Source organism: Bolinopsis microptera, chromosome 7, assembly GCF_026151205.1.
Source record: "Bolinopsis microptera isolate Bmic1 chromosome 7, MBARI_Bmic_1.0, whole genome shotgun sequence".
Taxonomy (NCBI): Eukaryota; Metazoa; Ctenophora; class Tentaculata; order Lobata; family Bolinopsidae; genus Bolinopsis; species Bolinopsis microptera.
Genome location: NC_087078.1, coordinates 6,332,362 through 6,353,663, shown reverse-complemented (window position 1 = coordinate 6,353,663; position 21,302 = coordinate 6,332,362). Strand labels below are relative to the sequence as shown.

Below are 21,302 nucleotides of genomic sequence, written 5' to 3'. Positions count from 1 at the left end.
CTGCAGGGGAGGGTGCATCACGTGCAATATAGAGACCAGACAAAGTTACCAAGGCAGTCATCAACATGTCACATACCTCTGTGGATGAGTGCTACCAGATCCCGGTGGAACTAATTTAATCTACGATATGAGTTGTTTAATTAATATGTTTCTGAAGAAACATATTAATGCTTTTCAAACAAAGTTACAACGAATTCTTCATGTAGTGCATCCTGGGTTTGGACAGGATATGCCCGTTTAAAATATTTGTCAGGACAGAATTGCTGTCTGCCCTGACAACATCCACAATACAGGAAGCCTTATCCGCACCACGAGACACCAGGGACTATTGTCATTACTGATAGGTTGAAGAGATATACCAATCGCAGGAACCACGGGTTTCTCCGTAAACGGTCAACTATTTAAGCGGCCCACATAGTTTGTGAAACACCAATAATATAAGAGAAACGAGAACCCGTGTGAAGATGAGAATGGCGGAATGAAACCAACTAAACTTTGCATTCTGGTCTTATTTTAGGTTAATTTCACAATTGTCGTCATACTTATAGCGAAAACCCAGGATTATGAGAAGAGATGCAATGACTCCCCAAATCTATCATTTCCACAATATCAATACCAGTGAGTACCACAACAAGTACACCACTACAAAATACAGTGCTAAAACCCGGTATAACCCGGTAGTTCAGGAAGCTCTGACACGCGATTTTCGTGCTTGTAATGCTTGTAATGGCTGATTAATGAGCTCATAATCGTCGGTTTACTTCCGTTTACAAATACCGTTACAGGTAGGCTACCGTGTGACATCCCCATTCCCCGTGGTAAACTTGTGATCGCTGATCGCTCCTCGTGGATTATAGTTATACAACACACGTACAACCTTAAATTTAGGGGGGGGGGGGGGGGGGGGGGGGGGGGTAACAGTAAGACTTTTGAGCTGAACAATGACTTGTTAAACGATGCAAAACAAGGATTAGTGACAGTTAATCAAACTAAGGACTGTTGGTATAACAACAACGTAAAAGGTGGCTGGAATCTAACCGAGGTCGGGATAAGGAATAATTGGTTGGGTAATTAATTAACTGATTAATTGGTCAGCTAAATAGATGCAGGGCGAGGAAAGGATGTTTATTGTTCACGGGATAAATAGCTCTGAAGTTCATATTAATGACAAAACTGTCGACATTAAGCATAAAGATGCAAGCTAGTAAACTACTCACCAAAATATACTGGGTTGAGTTTGACAAATCAAGGTTAATAGTTGTCACATGTTTGCCGGTGACGAACCAAAATTGCCGGCAGAATCTTAACAAAGTTCCATGGGAAGAATTAAAAACCCATACACTCGCAGATTCTAAACCACTGACCTCACAGTGATTTCCTGGGGTCCACCTCCTCTTCGAGAGATGGATCATGGAAGTAACAGGACATTCTCGGTTCTCACTGGTCTCCTTTCAAAGCCTTCTCCCATGCAGCATAACGAAGCTGCTTACGAGCAGCAGCTTATAAAGTGGCAGTATTCAAGAAGCCCGACCCAGTCTGCGGACTACTTATGATATGATGGTTAACAGATCATTCAATGGTATCTTGGATGCAATAAGTCGTATGCGGAGCAGGATTTACCAGCATGTTAATTAATGCAAGTTGTAACTAATTGCATCCAAGATACCATTCATATAATCTGTTTACCATCATGTCATAAGTAGTCCCTGGACTGGTCCGAAGACTTCAGTTAGTCCAGCTTTGGACTGTGTAATGGACAATCTTACCAAATATACACTCGGCAGCTTCCAGGGAATTGAAAAGAAATTCGCGGAGATGTATCTGGGGATATTTGACAATCTATCTTACACCGACTTGGTCATGAATTATCAAATTGTTTGTTTCGCTAGGATACGTACATACTTACTATACATACAATAATAATAACAAATATAATTGATTTTAGCATTCCTGAACCTTGGTCAGTTAAAGTGAATTTTTTTTCTTCGATGCCGTTCAGTTTTAGATCAAATATTTTAAAGTTCAGGTTTTAGGTGTAGTTTTTTTGTTAAGTAGAAGAACAAGTAACACAAAAATTTATTTATTAAGTTTATTGTAACAAATTTAATAGTTAGAAAATACGTCATATTAGGACGGAGTAAATCCAAAGATTGCGAGAAAGGGATAAATGTTTTCAGACATGGACAAATTTTTATATAACAATAGGTGATCGTGTCTGATATTATCATTGCTGCATATCCTTAAAATTGAATTTTGTTGTTATATTTTTCCTTTTTGTCTTTTTTTTGAAATTGCAAGCTCCAAGATGCAGTGCTCACAAATCTTTTATCATTGTCCATTGCTCCAAAATATTTTAATTTTCTTTCACTAAAGTTTGTGTTGAAATTTTAGAGGTTACGTAGGACGTAGGCATATGCTATATTTTGTTTTATAACCTCTAGATTTTAAAAATTTCAACTCAAACTTTTGTGCAAGAAAACTCAAATATTTTGGAGCAATGGGCAATGATAAAAGATTTGTGAGCACTGCAGACAAAGGAATGTTTGTAGTATAAAACCAAGACCTAAAGCATTCAAATCAAACACTTTACTTTTACTTTTAGTGCTAGCCAGCTTAGATACAATACGTTTCAGAAAACCCATGATTGACGATATCAATAGTACAACTACATGTTACAGTTAAACCCCAATTTCAGATTAACCGCGGAGTAAGGGGAAAGGAAATAACCGCAGTAAATTGGGGTGTGCGGTTAATCCTCACTCCAAAATTAATAAATCATTCAACTGTTAATTTTTTTCTCTCATAAAAACCAAAAAATATTTATATCCCAATTGTAGCTGAATCTGGTCTCCTTCGAGCGTTCTTGTTGATCTATCTCTACTGGTTAGATAGCTATAAATACATCTCAGCAATGAAGATATTAGCTCGTCTGGAGCTTGGTTTTGTGTTCTTACTACTCACGCAAGTGGACACTTCGACATCAAGTAATTATAATTTGTAATTATAATTTATAATTTATACATTAACTGGCCATTTTATGGTTTCAAATAATGAAACATTTTTTAAAACAAGATAAGTAATAAATGAGGTAGCACACTCAAAGAACGTTTATAACCCCGTTTATTATAAACCCCGTTTCAGGTTCGTGTAAGATACAAGAGGTTAAAGGATACCTTAAAAATAAATGTGACTGGGGACTGGAATTGTTCCCTACATACAAATGCGCTTATTCGGAAGATCTCTACAGAATTCTACCTCCTATGATCGCCTACAGTAACAGACACATCTTCAATACGTCCTGTTCCAACGACACATACGGTTATCAGGTTACTAAATTCAATTCCAATCATTTCCATTTCCCGATTGTTGACTGTTTAATACCTTAGTGACTGGTCCGAATGTGGCTACATCAGAAAGTAAATGTGGGTGTTGTATCCCGTATACTTAGGGACCGTAATGTACAAAATACACAAGCGTAATCATTTGGAAACCCCGCTCCCCCCTCGGCTGATTACGTAATATGTGAACGACCCCAATTTGAATCAGCAGGTGCTGATTCGGACCAAGCACTGGAAGTTTACTTTTTTTTAATAGTTTGGTCAGTACAGAATGCTGAGGATGTGTAAGTTAATTGCATAACTTTTGCAGTAACCTGTAACAATGAAAACCTAGTTTTAGTAAATTTCATATTTACATATAAAAATTTAAGCAGTACAAATTCATTGATTTAAATACAAATTCAGGCGTGCGGGAACAACATCGGCTCGGAGTCTGGCTTCAACCAATGGTCCTTATGTGGATATCTCCTTTGCGAGGAGGATAAGTACGACACTGTCCTTCCTAACTTAAAAGAAGAAATATGCCAAATGGAATGTACAAATCTTAACCAGGCCCAGGAAGAAAATCTTAGGTGTGATGAAGAAAGGGATATAGGTTCCGTGAAAGTGAAAGATTGTCCTACGGATAAGCCGGGTGACTGCCAATCCTTTTCGGAGCAAATGGTCTGCGACAGTATTTGTGATGTTTGGAACTGCTTGGATGAAAGCCAGTGCAATGGCTATTTTTACGGTGAAATGTGCTCCTCATACAGTATTGTGCTCCAAAAAATCTTACATTTTACATACATATCTCCCCACGAGATGTGCAATGGTGTTCGTGATTGTGTGGACGTACAAGCAGGGTTAACGGTGGACGAAGTAAGGGAATGCTATGACATTAGTCGAGAAACACCTAGCTGCATAGGCGGAGAGCTGTACAGACGAAAGTCCATCAAACGGAGAATTCGTATTTTTAACTCAACGCGCTGTGCAGCTATTGTCTCAAGCACTGAAGAGTCCTACGTTCGGTATCCAAACAAAAGAGAGGTGAGCAAAACAGGGACCCCATACTGCCTGGACTATATAGACCAGACAAATTGCAGTGACGAAGCAAGGGTAGCCGTCCAATGCGTCATCAAAGGATATGGTCTCAGCACGATCGCCAAAACCATGGTCTGTGGCAGGTTTCGGAAGGGATTTTGTACCAATGGTCTAGATGTTGCATGTATCCAGGTGACTCCAGCCTGCATCATTCACAAGCACCAACTCTGTGACAAGGTCCCGGACTGTGCCAGTGGCGCTGATGAGGTTCATCCCTCCTGTCGGGCTCAGACCCATCAGGAGTGTTACAGGAACTACCGGACCAACAGGAAACTTCCTATACCTGGTGCATGGCTGATGGACGGAGTGGAGGACTGTTTAAATGGAGTCGATGAGAATTGGAAAATTGAGTGCGGAACTGGCATCACGAGGAGATATGAAGTCGATGACTGCCAAGACGTTTTCATGTGCTATGGAGCGCTTAAATTCGTAGCCTTGATTGAACTTTGCAACGGAGAGGATGAATGCGGAAGCGAAAATTTGATATGTGAGATAGGACAGGGCTTATCGAGTGAGACTACCGCAGTTTATACTAACGGAAACACAAAAGTTCTTAAATACTGCCTGAAAGGATTAGAGGATTTAATAGAGAAGATAAGTGGGTGTGTCTCCCAGGAGTTCAGCCCTTTTGATCAGCATATTTATGGCAAGAGTAGCAAAACCATCGTCACTTATCCGGCAGAAGAAACAGACTGTAACTCCCTTTTTGGTGAGGGCTATGTCATTTTAAGCTGTCTTCAAAAGTGTCCTAACTCAGATTGCCCTCTGACCAAACGGGTTGACTTCCAAGACTGTCCGGCTCAGTACACAGACCGTATCTACACAGTGGTTGATAACAGTCACCTCACATTTGTAACAAGGAGGCACAACGACTACCACAACGACTACTTCGTGTGTGGCAACGGCATGTGTACAGACTACGACAAGGTGTGCAACCTTTGGGATGATTGTGGAGATGGGTCGGATGAAGCTGCTTGTACGAACAGCTTCAAGTGTCATGACAGTCAGGGTTATATCCCCCTGGATAAGAAATGTGATGGTAACCCAGACTGTGGGGACATCTCTGATGAATGCAACACGGAGTGTGGAAAGGAAATCATTAACGGGTTACCACTCAAGGTAGCTGCCTGGAGCCTTGGTGTGCTGGCAACAGTGTTGAACATTATCGTTCTTTACGAAAATGCACGAAATTTTGGACAATGTAAGTCGACTGAGTCCCTGACAAACAGAATCCTGGTAATGCTGATCGGACTTGGGGATCTACTAGTTGGGTTATATCTTGTGTTCGTAGCTGTTGCGGACTCCACGTCAACTGGCAAAGGATATTGCAAGATGCGGTACAGTTGGCTGACGAGTTCATATTGCAATTTTATGGGTGTTATCAGTACTTTTGGAACCCAGGTCTCCCTATTTTCTCTCACTATACTCAGCTCTATTCGGGCAATTGGAGTTTACAGGAACCGAATCCAACATCATGGCGAAAATAGTGCCATAAGCCGCAAAAACAAATTGAAAGTAGCAGTTTTGATTTTACTGATAATTATCTCTGCAGTTGCCATTGCAGTGGTGTCCCTTTTTCCAGTTATGGAAGACTTTTTTGTGAATGGTTTAGTCTATGACCAGTCCATCAGAATTTTTCGAGGCCAGATTGGAAAAGCGAAGCATTTTAACGTAATTCAAAATTACTACGGAAGGTCGAAGAAGCGGATCCTTAGATGGGCCCTAATCGAAAATTTAGTAAGGTCTATGTTTTCATCGGACTATGGAAATCTTGATGTCAAGATTGCACGAGTCGATTTCTATGGCAATGACGGAGTTTGCCTTTTCAAATACTTCGTGACCCGAGATGACCCCCAATGGTTGTTCACAATATCAGTCCTCACTATCAACATCATCTGCTTTGTCATTGTCACTGCAGCTTACGTCTACATCAACATCTCCACCATAAAATCCTCCAGTTTCCTGAGAAAAGGCGAGGGTCCAACCGCTGACATGGTCAACAAGAGAAACTCAAAGCTACAGCGGAAAGTGGCCACCATTATCACCACTGACTTTCTTTGTTGGGTTCCCTTTATCTTGGTTTGCTTCCTGCACTTTTTTGAAGTGCTGAACGCCACACCCCAGTATGGACTCTTCTCGATCATCCTGCTGCCGATCAACTCTGTGATAAACCCGTTCTTGTACAGCGAGGTAATGATGCGACAAACGGACAAGGTGAGCCAGCTGGTCAGGAGAATGTTTGTTAGGGTTGCGGCTCATATGACGCTCTTTAATCAGATCTCTCCAGACATTCTTAGAAAAAGTACAGTAGCTGTAGATGTGAGTAGTAATATGGTTGCGATAGAAATGCAGGAAGTGAAAGTTCAAGAGCAGGGTACCCCTCCTAAACTTGATATTTATATCAAGCATGATCCTGCTCCTAAACTTAAAAATGACGTAGGGCAAAACCGCACTCCTAATTGTGAAACTGGCATTGAGCAAGTTCCCATTCCTAACTGTGAAACAGATATTGAGCAAGTTCCCATTCCTAACTGTGAAACAGATATTGAGCAAGTTCTCATTCCTAACTGTGAAACAGATATTGAGCAAGTTCCCATTCCCAACTGTGAAACAGATATTGAGCAAGTTCCCATTCCTAACTGTGAAACAGATATTGAGCAAGTTCCCATTCCTAACTGTGAAACAGATATTGAGCAAGTTCTCATTCGTAACTCTGAAACAGATATTGAGAAAGTTCTCATTCGTAACTGTGAAACAGATATTGAGCAAGTTCTCATTCCTAACTGTGAAACAGATATTGAGCAAGTTCTCATTCCTAACTGTGAAACAGATATTGAGCAAGCTCTCATTCCTAACTGTGAAACAGATATTGAGCAAGTTCTCATTCCTAACTGTGAAACAGATATTGAACAAGTTCTCATTCCTAACTGTGAAACAGATATTGAGCAAGTTCCCATTCCTAACTGTGAAATAGATATTGAGCAAGTTCCCATTCCCAACTGTGAAACAGATATTGAGCAAGTTCTCATTCCTAACTGTGAAACAGATATTGAGCAAGTTCTCATTCCTAACTGTGAAACAGATATTGAGCAAGTTCCCATTCCCAACTGTGAAACAGATATTGAGCATACAGCAAGCTCTCATTCCTAACTGTGAAACAGATATTGAGCATACAGCAAGTTCTCAATCCTAACTGTGAAACTAATACTGTGGAGCTGGATGCAGTATTACAGAGACCTGATCTTACACGAGGACAGTATAGATGATAACGTAAAGCTACCAAAGACACTGCAGAACTGAATGAGCTATGTGAAGATCAAGATTTTTCGTCTGAACTGAACTATGGACGTTTTTAATTAAAATTATATTTATATTATAAGCACTGCCACGATCACAACCATGGACGTATAACGATTTGTTTTAATGTTTAACTTTCATTAGCATACCAATGGCCAATAACAAAAATAGTTGATTATTACCTAATTAAATTTTTTAAATACCTTCGTGTCCATGAGTGCAGATGCTGATGAGGTCCTGCATTTTCGTACTTTTTGCTCATGCTCTTTGCTCTTGGTTCGTTCACTTCCATACTTTTTGCTCTTTGCTTTTGTAATTAAATCAATTTACAACCTCTAAAGGTTAGTGTTTTAATTGTTCACGTGAACACTAAATACCATTTTACTACGCCACTTCAAATAGAAGCCACCATATCGGCTTTAATTTGACCGGCCCGATAAATCTAGTTTAAATTGATAAATATAATTGACAACCCACTCTTCCCTTCCTCTCTATTTTAACAAGATCGTCAAGTCTGTGTTGTTTAGATTTAAGTAGTAAATCATCAGATTGAGGTGATGTTCGGTTTTATGCAATAAAAATCCTTGTTTTTAAATATACGAATCAAGTTTTGAAATTAAATATCTTTTTAAATGAACATAAATAACTGCGTGTATAAACTTAAAATCACGTCAAATTCCCAAATTTATATCACAAACTTGTTTTAAAATGGTCGTCAGTTATTTAAAGATTATCTCAAAACAGTCATACCGACAATAATCATTATCGTGGTTAAATTCAGTTTCGCCATCAAATCAGGTTTCATTAAAAACTCTTTTAAAAAAACTGCATTTTATCATTTTTTCAGAAATTTCCCAAGATCAGCTTTAGTCCTCTGCTTACTGAAAATGCCACTCTTTATCCTATCCTCCACTGTAGTACTATTAGACGAGTACGAGTCTACTTTGAACTTGTGGAGGAACTCAGCTTTACCCTCTTTGTTGGCAGCCGTGTCCTCTAGTTCCGTGTCTTTGTGTTTGCTGTATCGTTCCCTTCGCTCTACGTCCCTACCCTTAGCGTTACTCATCATTTCTTCCCTCTTTTTCGCCATTTCCTCCGCAGACATTTTCTTGCTAATTCCACTTCCGCCCCGTGGGATTGGGTATTTCGATTTGGCGGGTTTTGTCGAGGTGGGATTCTGAGAAGTGGCGGGTTTTTCAGTAGCGGTGGCGGGTTTAGTAGAGGATTTAACTATAAGCCCGAAGCCAGGTTTGTGATGGTGTTTATCACGCGACCTGCTGCGAGAACGATTCTTGTCTCGTTTGTTTCTGTGTTTGACAGGAGATCTAGATCTGTGTCTACTACCTGATTGTTCTGGAGATCTACTGATTCTGCGCTTCCTATCACTCCGAGAATCTGAACCACGTTCAGATACATCAGATCTGTTTCGTGAGGATGATGACATTGGTTCTTCTCGTCTCTCTGGTGAGCCCTCTTCACGACTTTTCCTTCGCTTCTTTTTCTTCTTCTTCAAGTCCTTTTTCAGTTCTGATGCTAGCAGATCCTTTATTTTCTGCATTTTCAGCGGATTGTTCTTCAAGTCAACATGAGCATTCCGCTTTTGCTTCTCAATAATGAACATAGGATCCTCTCGAGCCTTAGCGAAAGCGTCCCTAGTTTTCCACATTTCTGACCGCCCCGCCATGTCCCCATCCTCTGGAACTTTTCCAGAGATCCAGTCAGCGGCCTTCTCTGTATCCTGGTTAGGGTCCACCGCATCATCAATACGCCGACCCAGCAGATACTGTTCCAAATCAGGCTTGCTGGTGCCGGAGTACATCCATTCTGTCTGCTTCTCCGACATGTTCTGATGGGCTAAAATGGAAGAGTTTTAGTTTTGTACGAATTTGATGAATTCAAATTAATATAATGAGGTGATTTAAGAAATGACAATGCTTGTATATGCTCATCATCGAATTGAAATTAATTGTTTAATTGTTATTTTTATATTGCTTCTAAATTCAGTAAAACAACTATATTATTGATACAGTATAATTATAACTTAAAATTAATAACTATCCAATGCCAATTTTAAAACTGGTGACTGTTCAGCAACATAAATTGACACAGGTATACGAGAGTTTACTGAAAATATCTTGATCACTGATCAGTGCCTATGTTAAGACTTCATCTTTGGTGGAAAACTTCAAATAATATAGTCGGTGAATTTGTAATTGAATTGCTGTGACAATCAAAAAAGCAGAAAACTTCTGAATTACTCAAACTAATATAACTGGAATCATTCTGATCAATATCATGCAAACAGGTAGTCAAAAAGGGGAAATAACTGGGAAATGAGGTTTTAGAACCTTCAAGAAGGTTCTAAATCCAATTAAGCGGTCAGCGCAATAAATACATAGATTATGACATTGTCCAACATGCAGTCACATTATAATCCTCTCACATAGGGCCTGGCCAGACAACCCCAAATATGTGACAGCCACAAAAAATCTCTCAGTTTATCCGAAAGAGATGGAAGATTGGCCACCAGGGGGTCTGACTATTTTGACCACTTGTTTTCTTGCACCGGGATCTGGGGCTCCGAACACACTCGATTCGTTCCTGGCTTTCTGGCAGTTCGACACCTGGTGTTCCTTCTCGAATCTGTCCGGCTGAGGAAATTAGAATTAGCAAAATATTAAATTCATAAATTGAGGTAAAATGTGTTTTTATCTAAAGTGTTTGAATCTAAAGTCTGCAATTACTGGTTCCAAAAAGAATAAATAAGATGCATTAATAACTGATTGAGAATAAAAACCTTTGCTACTCGCTGACCAGCAGGCACAAACGGTTCGCCTGCAGAGGCAGCAGCTGCGGCTGGAGCAGCTGCAGCTGGAGCAGGGGCTGCTGCTGGAGCTGAAGCGGAGGCAGCAGCAGGGGCTGGGGCGGCTGCTGCTGCAGGAGCAGCTGCTTTAGGTTTTGGGGCGACTGGGTCTTCTCCGTACCCACCAAACAGGCTGATACTAGTCTTGCCACCAGGAGGTGCCATCACTCTGAAAGGGAAGAGATCGTTACTTTCTTTCTAAATATGACACAGTTTGATTAGGCGCACGCTTTGCTCGACATTCTGCGCGATTCTCTATGCAATTCTACTGGTGGCTGAGAGTTGTTTCCCTAAGAGTGTAGCAAAAATTTGGGATATTCAAAATCATCTGGAATGGTCATCTTTGGAGAACAAAACACCACATTTTCTACACTCTTAACTCATGGGTAAAGTAGTTAATTAACTAAAAACTTGAAAATATAACCTGTCCAACAAAAAGTAACATCACATTTTAGTGATAAGAACAAAATATGTTTGCTCCGAAAATGCTACACTTTAGGTGACATGATGCTTTCTACCGATAGAATGGAGTAGCAGCAGGTTCAGGGACTACTTTTGCCGGTGGTGGCGCAGTGGCTGTCGGTTTTGTGGCAGCGGTTGTTGGTTGTGGGGCGGCGGGTGGTCCCCCTCCGTACAGATTGATACTTGTTTGACCACCAGGCGGTGCCATAATTCTGGTAAGAACTGGTTCGTTATTACCTTCCAAAATATGGAATGCACTTTGATTGATTTTTTGGGGATAATGGCCTGAAACATATTTTCTTCACGTATAAACTCATCCCCTTCCATAACTGCACCCTGACAACATTCCGAAAATTTCACTACCATCCATGGGTATTGGGTAAAACAGTTAAGCAGTAATTAACTTACAGCTTGACAATATAACCTGTCCAACAAAAAGTACATTATCGCACCTAACATCACATTTTAGCGATAAGAACAAACAAAACTATTAAATATTTATGGTCCGAAAATACTACACTTGAAGTAACAGAATGCTTTATTTCTACCGATAGAATGGAGTAGCAGCTGGTTCAGGGGCTGCTTTAGCCGGTGGTGGAGCAGTGGCTGTCGGTTTTGTGGCAGCGGTTGTTGGTTGTGGGGCGGCGGGTTGTCCCCTTCCGTACAGATTGATACTCGTTTGACCACCAGGCGGTGCCACAATTCTGGTAAGGACTGGTTCGTTATTACCCTCTTAAATACGAAGTGTACTTTGGTTGAACACCAAGAGGGTGCCGACTGCCGGGATAACAGTGTAGGGAATAGAAGGCGAAGTAACGAATAGAATTAGAGGGAATAGTAATAGAAGAGTCCAGACAAGAGACAGAGATATTACCCAGCGTGAATGTCGCATTTTAAATTTTGTGCTACACTGGGGTGACAACATGGATGACAATATGTACATCATACATGCTCTCTACCGTTGGAAGGGTTCGTGAGATGGAGCAGAGACTGCAACAGGAGCTGGAGCAGCTACTTTTGGTTTTGGAGCTTCGACTGGGTCTTCTCCGTACCCACCGAATAGATTGATACTCGTTTTGCCACCTGGCGGTGCTATCACTCTGCAACGGACGGGATCGTTATTTCCCTCCAAAATCTTACGCGCGCTGATTTGCGCGCGCTCTGATTGATTTTTCGCGCGATTGTCTCTATAACTTTACCGTTAGGCGGTCACAGAATGACTGCACACGCTTATTGCGGTCGACAAGGTGCTGAAAAATTGTGATTATGCCATGCAAATTTCCTGATTCTGGCGGCAAATTCAACTGTAATATTACAATAGTATTAAGACTGTGACAAAAAGTAACGTTCGATATCGAAAGACAGGGAGAACAAAAGAAGTCTCTGGAAAGTTAGCCGGGGTTCCACAAACCCATTTATGGATTTTGTTAAAAGTTCATTTTGAAGGGTTGACTGCTTTTTAGATTAGATTACCATAATATTAGGCATCATTCATTGCTTCGATCTCGAGTCTATAAAAATTTGGTGGTTGGCCTACACATTCACATGTTCGTGTTGCTATGCACGATTACACTCAATACACACTATACTTGTATGGCCTGACATTAAATCATTTAATCATATTACACGATAATATTAACCTCCTGATCCTACTCCCACATTATTACATAGCGTGGAGAGCTGGAGAGCACAGACTGTGTAATATTTTATACCGTTTACATAATATTTAACATAACATTGTCAAGTTCAGCTGTCGTAGCACAACAAACCTCATCTCGGCGCTGTGTTTCTTTCCTAGAAGTTTTGAGAAAAGTCAGTGATGATTTTTATATTATTGCATGTGAAACATACGTCATGTATTCTCTCCAGCACACTCAGTTAAATCAATACATGTAAAGTTAGATAATATAATCAATTGACGGTGTGAACAAAATCTCGTGTCCAGGACAACTTAAAGCTGTAATGTAGATAATAACGACAAGTGTTTATAATAATTCGGAGCGGGACAACTACTACATTTTAAATTTCAACACCTCTTGTCACACTCAAATACAGTATCATCTCATTAGACGTAACGTTGTCTGAGACACACTGGAGCCGGTAAAAGCCAGGTTTTAAAAGATGGGAGCTCGTAAAACTGCTGTAAATTTAAAAGAGATCATGGTTTGAGTCTGACAACGAGCTTTATCTGAAGTTATTTTCATCATGACTGGCTGCAAGTCTCTCTCAGTACACGAAAGAGAAACCAAACAAAGAGAATATGGTTATAAACCAAGGCAAACGTTTAGTGTTCAGGCTCGAATTGGCTTTTGTGATGAAAATTACTCGAAATAATGTACTACTACTTGAATGGAAACCCAAGCATGGGAAACGATCAAGAGGCAGGCCTAGGAAGAGCTTAAATGATGTATTTATTGAAGATGCTGAGCAGAGATTGGATCGTAATGGACTCACGATTGATTGTATGAGAAGATTGGCTGCAGATCGAAAAGGATGGAGAAATATTACCCGCCGAAGTTGTATAATAGATGACGCAGACTAATCCTTTTGGATGGAGATCTCGCCATGTAACATGTATGTATGTAATGTACTAAACTCGTGCTCAGCGGCCAATGTTTTACATCTGGACACGTTATTAGAGTTGGTGACAGGAATTACAAATCAGCAGCTCGAGGAGGTATTGACAGCAAAGTGTGAACTAATTCATAGAGTTGGCTATAATTCAGAGCTGATGTTTAAAGTGGGGTAAACTAGACAAATAGATAACAGGATATCTCTGTAGTGTGCCTTGTAAAGCAGGCTGTGAAATCACAATACAAATTGAGTATTATCACTACAATAGTATTGTTATTTTGAATTAGTCATGGCCCGGGGCCCCTGATGTTAGAACGGAGGGACAGAGCGAGAAGTGTACATAAAAACAGGAAGAAGGTGTAATTTAGGTGATATCCTGGGCCAATTTAAAGTACCAGCACAGAACACTCCAGTGGGATTGAAATTGTACAAGCATTAAACCTAGTTTTAGCAACAAGCAATGAACGAGCAGCTCAAAGACTTTCTTCAAGGCCAGAAAAAGAGAAAGTGCAATAGATATTACACAAGCGGTACCAGTCAGCGCTATTCTTATATAAGGAATAATGGCACACAGCCCATACGGAGAGAATTAATCTACAGGGAAGTGACAGTGAATTGAGTGTGTGACTTTGACAGAAAGTTGAATTAGTTGAATTGATAACAGCTACAGGGACGTATTGATGAATGGGAGTCTAGCTCACTGAGTATTCCAGGAATTCGAGAAAGTATTGGATAATGTCAACAAAAAAAGACCTTTTTGACGGAGGGTGTTGGAACCAAAAAAGAGATATTGCAAGTTCTGTACTATATCTCTATAATCTGTATAAGCGGTACAATTATTGTGTAGTCAGTTCTGACAAAACAATTGTGGACCAACAGCAAATTTCCACAACTACATATTTATAATCATATTGTCGTGGAACTTTAGGGCAAATGTGAAATGGTGGGACGTTCATAACACGGATCAAACAGATAAGTTCACAAGATCAGTCACTATCACAGATTCTCCTTACCAACGAGATTTATCAGGGCACATGCTCATTGGGGGACACGATTAATTTGTATTTAGTTACCTGGCACATAGGTTACCTGACACATGGGTGCTATTGGCAGATACATTTAATTAATATCGGTTATATGCCATGTGTATCATTAAATACTGTCATATTACACGCGCAGTGCGGCTGGTATCATTACATCTGGTAATAATTCATTACACTCACTAACTTATACAATACATTATCTTCACATAGAACTGCTGCTTCTCCTATATCAATAGTAGAACGAGTAGCGGAACACTCGTGACCCGATGTAGGACAGGGTTACATTACAGTTTGAAATACGGTTTCCACGGTTACTATGTTATAATAACTCGGGAGGGCCCCGGGAGCACCCTGGCTCAAATCCAGCGATCTAATAATGAGTTGTACGCATTAGCCCCCTGACACGTGACTCACACGTGACTATTGACATGCCCAAATATGGGTATGGCATTATATACGGGCATGATCCATGAACTCAACAAACAACAGTGGAGCAGGAGATTGGGCGGTATTACCTAATGAATTGAAGCGTATTATCTAACAACAGCTACTAAAGATAAGAAGTATATAAGGTATGTAAAGGGTAGATGCTATTTAAGGAAATCCAAGTTACTATACCTTTAATTTAAACGCTTAGCACTACCCATGACTGTGTACAATACGTATATACGTTGTTTAAGGGCTGCTGAGCGTTATACCGCTGGACTCTGGAGCTGTACAATACTACACTGCTACGGTACCTGGGATCAGGTAGTGTTACTGAGATCAGAGTCAGTCACTTACTTCAGATCTCCAGTCTTGGAGAGCCATGCTGTATTCACTGCATTGTCACGTGGGTATCACGTGGTTACTACTGTATTGTCACGTGGTTACCACTGTATTGTCACGTGGTTACCACTGTATTGTCACGTGGTTACCACGTGTATTATGTCAGGATATGCGGGGAGGAACTGGGAATATGCCCGGTTCAAGCAAACTTACTGAGTAAAATTAAAGTTGGGACTGGCTATTAGGCTTTGTTGGAGGATGGCTAAGTGAGGCGAGCACATCCGTGCCGTTTAACTGTGTTTAGATCGACAAGATCTGGGTATTATTAAGTTATTATTTTTTAAATGAGAATGTTTTAATAAATCTAACTGTTCATTCAACACAACCTTCATTATCTTGTGTACAAACCAACAGTACTTTTATAATATATTATATATCCTGAACGTTAGATTATAATAATGGTAATTATCTCAAGCTGCCATGGTATATATAATCTTGATACACTATGAATCTTGCATACAGCATACGTCATGGAAAGATATAGTATGATCTGCAACAGACCTGAAGTATATTATGGCAGGTTGTAGGTAGTAGTTGTAGTTGTCTGACTTAAAGATGCAATAATTAGCCTCATCTCATTAAGCATGGTAAAGTAATAATTGTAGTCGCATGAACCGTGGTGATGTTCTGCTTGTAAACACACAGGTTCACGGCTGCAGCTCGGGGGAGTATATAATTAATAATTATATACATTGGGACTATACACATTGACGTTACAGAATGCGTGGCTATTTCGTTAAATGGCCCTCACACGCGTTAGGAAGAAAGTTTACTTATTCACAGTCTAATCATTGTTCTTCTAGAGTATTTAATCCTGAAAGAGTGAACCCTGGAAAACCGAAAATAAATCTCTGTATGTCGACTACATTTTATCTTGATGAAAAGTAACTGGACCCACCTGTACAGTGTACTTATCCCCGGAGGAATTCACCACAAATTAGGGAAATTATATAAATTGTACACTTTTAAAATGCACCTTTTTTGAGCAAAATTTTTCATGGCTGTGGTATCATTGTTATTATAAAGTTGTAACAGTTCGCGGTTTACATTTTAAGTGACATGATTTTCCTTCTAGAATGATTCTCTGAGCGATGATTCTCCTACAGTAATATCTATAATTGCCCAAAATTACATATTTTATCGTTACATCAGCATGATTATGAAATTCAATCTTTCAGATTTCTGTTATGAAATCTGCCAGCGAGTTAAGGAATAATATCGAGAACACGTAATTCCTCAAAGCTCTCAACTGGAAATACTTATTTGAACTTCCATCATACTGGCACTATCTATATTCCAGCCGTTACACACATCACAAAGGATTGTTGAGGTTTCAGTCAAATATTTGAGATGTTTGTGATGAAACAGTCAGCCCAGGCAGGCTTATAGATTATATTAAATTGTAAACCCTTTCAGAGACAGTTCGTTTGAACTGAAGTACTGAAGATTGGACAGAGGAGACAAGGAGAGTCTGTTGAAGATACTGTTAATTAGTATTCAGTATAAACACTGATGTCATTCTACTGATGTTACACGTGTTTGAAGGAGTGACGCCACGTTCTGTGGAGAATTACCATAGCCTTCTTATTTAAATCAATCAAAAAGATTTATCGTTTGTTGTGTGAGATGTTTAGCAGAGTGAGTGGCAGAATGTGTGTTTAGTCCATACATTTTTCTAGATGTCTATTAAACAAAGAGCAATTTCATTCCTGAAAACTAATAGGAATGTGAAGCAAATAATTCCACCAATTCTTCAAAACTTGTGAACTGAAATTTAAAAAGTAAAAGTTCATTAATCGTTAAACTGTGTTGAATCACACAGCTGTCTGCTTCACAAACAACAACAACTGTCTGTATCCCAGACAACAGATAATGCACTCACAATACCACCTGTCTGTGTACACAACTACATTGTTCTAACAGATCTAATATCTGTGAGAGCTAGGACCTCTAAAAGGAAACACCCATTACAACAAATGCCACTGTTCCTCTCTCTCTCTCTCTCTCTCTCTCTCTCTCTCTAAGTTAATGTTGTTATAAAAGTGGTTTTATTAGAACTGTTAATTAATTGTGGAGATCATGTGTTATATTTAGTAAGAGTAGTGTTTAAAGTAGTGTGTTAAAATAGGTGTATAGGGAATGAGGGTCACTGTAAAATCAAGTGAGAGGAAACAGAAATATTTAGAATGATCAGATTTGCTGGATGATAAGAACTTTTAAAAGTATGCATACTGACTATTATCACACTTTCGAGCCAAATTTGGCAGGAAAGCAGAATTGATATTACATGCCCCGATGGGGAGCACTGGCTCTCACCCGGGGGGCATGAAATATCAATCAGTTGCTCAGAGAGAGTCCGATATTCCCATAGGAACAAGGAACCCCCTCTCAACAACTGTTCTACTACTGTGAGGTACTGATTTAAATAAAGATTTAAATCAACAACCTGAAGTAGTCTATGACCGTAAATGCAATGATCAGATAAACTTTCCACAATTAGGAAAAATGTATATTTATGGATGGTTTTAAAAACATTTCCTTGCGTTTGACATGTGTTAAGCAAAATACAATTTTTTGTTGTAAAACTTTTCCAAGCTGTTGCTTTTTTACTGCACTTCATAGTTCAAAGCCTAATTAAGCTTCGAATGATGAAACAAAGTAAAAACTCCCTGGCTTGTACGAGCTTTAAGTGACTTAAGATTACTGAAAACGAGATCAAAGTTTACGAGCAGACTTGAAAGTTGCACAAAGTTTTGGTACTTGTCAGCGATACAATCAATCAGGCTAATTAATTTCCCTAATCACTTACTTGAAATTAAAAAGGAAATGTCAGAACAAACTACAGTCGCCCTCACAAAAAATAGTAAACACTAAACGATGTTTGATTAATTCGAACGAAGAAAACACACAAAACAAGAATCTTGGCGTCAAGTAGTTATATTTGAAAGAAAATTATTGTCAAGAATTCATAAAGGGATGGTCAGCAAATCATAACGTAATAAATTGTGATACATTACGATATGGGATCATTCGCATATTAATTTAGCCACATTTCAGCCATTTCAGACCTCACTTTTAACCCCCTCTGATCCCTTCTGTGAGCCATATTCCATATAGAAATTGTGCAGAAATTATACTAGGCTTTTCCAAACCGGCTTCCCCTAGAATGGCTTACGAAATACGTGGCTGATATATAAAGAGACTTATAAATTCTGTACAATAAAGAGCGAAAATTCTATCCCTGCACCAGTTTTAACTGAAGTTTAGTTAGTGCAACAAAAAACATTCTATAAAATATATTATGTATATAAAGATATCAAGGGACGAATGGCGTAACTTAATCAGCTAATCCGGTTATAAATTGGTCTGGTCGCTGGGGCAAATTTAGGTCCGATGATTGATATGCTGCCATTCTTTAGACCAATTCAATATTGCTAACAGTACGGGTGAACTGCCTGGCAATGACCAGGGTGGTTATAATAGGCTGGTGAAGTGCGTTCTAAAATGGTATTACCAGGCCGATTATCGGGCTATTAAGTCAAGAGTTACTTTCATAAACAATAATAAAGAGTACGGATGTCTGCTGTTGATATTAAAACAATCTAGGGTTGTATTGAAGAGATACATTATATTACGGCTGTTCTGATAATTTCTAGTGAAGCAAATAATGGCAAGATGAATATAAGCAGACTATTATAATACTCGATAAAATTCAATAAAAGTCAATGATTACAAGTTCCAGTGATAAATCATTCTGAAATAACAGACAATCAAGACGGACGATAATATTACATTGATATATGAATTAGGGCGTGTAGTACGAGTACAACATGAACAGTTGAAAATTTGGACTTATGAATAGACAATCATGGCGCCACAGCCCAATTCAAATATAACAACCAGGAAATACTATCGCCTTATCGCAGATTAGTATTACATGATAAGGACTAGGATGTAATCAACACTAAAACAGATGTTCTATACATTATACATCTTCAGTTTTAATGACTCAAAATATATCTAATAGAAATAAAGTATAAGAATCACCTCACATCGATTGATATGCAGGAAATAATTTATGATTAAAATACGCGCTGGTGGTGGAATATTCTAGAATGCAATAAGTACAAGACCCATAGGCGTGAATATATTGATATTCGATGCACTACGTACCAATAGAAAGCAAATTGGGCGCGGCATACAGCATTCACTGTGTCATAAATGTGGGAACGTGAGATCCTAATTTTACGTATTGTATCTTCGATATCTGAAATACTAACTCATCGAGAGCTATATATAGCTTGGAAATTATAAACATAAATAAGTTCGACATGTCTAGTTTGCTTTGGTGAGATTTATAAGTTCTAACGTTTGATCAAATTCTGCTTTCCCGGCCAAATTTGGCTCCAAAGAAAGTGTGATAAAACATTAATCACATGCCTTCTCATGCGATATCAACATTTTCAAAACTCGGCAAGCCTCGTGATTGAAAATGTCGATATAACCCTCGGCAAGCCTCGGGAAATATCGAAACTTTCGCTAACTCGGCAAGCCTCGTGGGCGAAAGTTTTGATATCGCATGAGAAGGCATGTGATAAATGTATAGTATTTTTGCTACACTTATTAATATGCATATATTTATGAATAGTGTACTGAGCTTGAATACTGAGCTGACTGGAGTTATGAACTGATTAATAGTGTCTGGAGTTGGAAACAGTATCAGATGGCTGATATTACTCAATACCAGACGGTACCATGATATGATTAGATTTGAATGGTGATCATGGTGCAGTGGTTACACGTATAATACACTACACTTCTTTGTGTACAACAACATGTTTAATGAATACCTTCCTTAAATCGGCAATGTGATTGCTAATGACGTGAACATTTTTTGATACTTCAAGTTTTTCTGGGTTTTTCTGTTCTATCGTTGCATTAAATGCCAATTCATAGTGACCAGTTAAACTCGAAAAGTTTAATTTTTTAAATTTAGTCCACATGTAGGTAGATGGTCAATTCATATTGTAGCCTGTCCATATAAAGCGTATCCATATTTTAATTGATTGCGATAAGCTAATTTGTGTGTTTTAATGTGTAATTATGTTATTTGTATTGAATTGCATTTTTCCTGAATAACTTCAGCTTGTGAATTCTAACCTACAGGTTGTATTAATGAAAATGCACGGGTTTACTGGGAAACCCATTTTGATCAATTTCTCTGAATTGACACTACTCCCAATAAGGCATCATGTAGTCTCCAGGCTCGACAAACCCCGACAAACCCCGACATATCCCGACAAACGGGGTTTGTCGAGGGGTTTTGCCTCGGGCCCGCCGGCTACATGAGGCCTTCTTGTATAGTGTTTTTCCACGTAAAGCTTGATGACTCCGTCTCGGCTTTTTGTTCTGAGACTCAAAAAAAAAAAAAAAAAAAGAAAAGCCTCCAGGCTCGACAAACCGGAAACCCCGTCAAACCCTGACAAACCCCGACAAACCCCGACAAACCCTGACAAATCCCGGGAAAGGCAGAAAATCCTGTCAATCCTAAAATAAGGTGTAGATTAACTTGAGTAAAGAGGGAAAAGCCCAGAGAGTCATTTTTACTTACTTGGAGCTGTTCCTGCCGAGACTGTACCCTTGGAATCTTTGTTCGCTGGTCATTTTGTTACACTAAACTCTGCAAAAATCTGATTAGATTACAGGACACAAGAAAATTTAGAAATGTACATATGAAACAATTCAATTCCTATTAACTTTGGACAGCTGTCGAGCTGTGATAAATTTGTACAAGTTGGACGATCAAGAATCTTCAGG

General features: G+C 39.2%; 3 protein-coding genes across 5 annotated transcripts in view; all 3 read right to left on the bottom strand.

The window, feature by feature from the left end:
• LOC134817956 (atrial natriuretic peptide receptor 1-like) overlaps positions 1 to 8,024 on the bottom strand; it is a 56,332-nt gene extending 48,308 nt beyond the window's left edge. For both annotated transcript variants that reach the window (XM_063827344.1, XM_063827342.1), the window contains exon 1: positions 7,919 to 8,024. The gene's annotated coding sequence lies outside the window, so the exon portion shown is untranslated. The remainder of the gene's footprint in view (positions 1 to 7,918) is intronic.
• Positions 8,025 to 8,288: 264 nt separating this feature from the next.
• Positions 8,289 to 9,570, bottom strand: LOC134817953 (pre-mRNA-splicing factor CWC25 homolog). Its single transcript, XM_063827337.1, has one exon. It carries the CDS (start codon positions 9,556 to 9,558, stop codon positions 8,551 to 8,553), a length of 1,008 nt encoding a protein of 335 aa, XP_063683407.1. The 5' UTR covers positions 9,559 to 9,570; the 3' UTR covers positions 8,289 to 8,550.
• Positions 9,571 to 9,732: 162 nt separating this feature from the next.
• Positions 9,733 to 21,176, bottom strand: LOC134817942 (uncharacterized). Of its 2 annotated transcripts, none has more exons than XM_063827322.1 (6): positions 21,097 to 21,176; positions 12,000 to 12,140; positions 11,589 to 11,744; positions 11,097 to 11,252; positions 10,513 to 10,747; positions 9,733 to 10,366 (listed from the first exon to the last, which is right to left on the bottom strand). In XM_063827322.1, exons 1-6 carry the CDS (start codon positions 21,147 to 21,149, stop codon positions 10,214 to 10,216), a joined length of 894 nt encoding a protein of 297 aa, XP_063683392.1. In that variant the 5' UTR covers positions 21,150 to 21,176; the 3' UTR covers positions 9,733 to 10,213. The 2 variants fall into 2 exon arrangements, with proteins under 2 accessions (XP_063683392.1, XP_063683393.1); XM_063827323.1 differs by lacking the exon at positions 21,097 to 21,176 and adding an exon at positions 12,810 to 12,829.
• Positions 21,177 to 21,302: the final 126 nt, after the last annotated feature.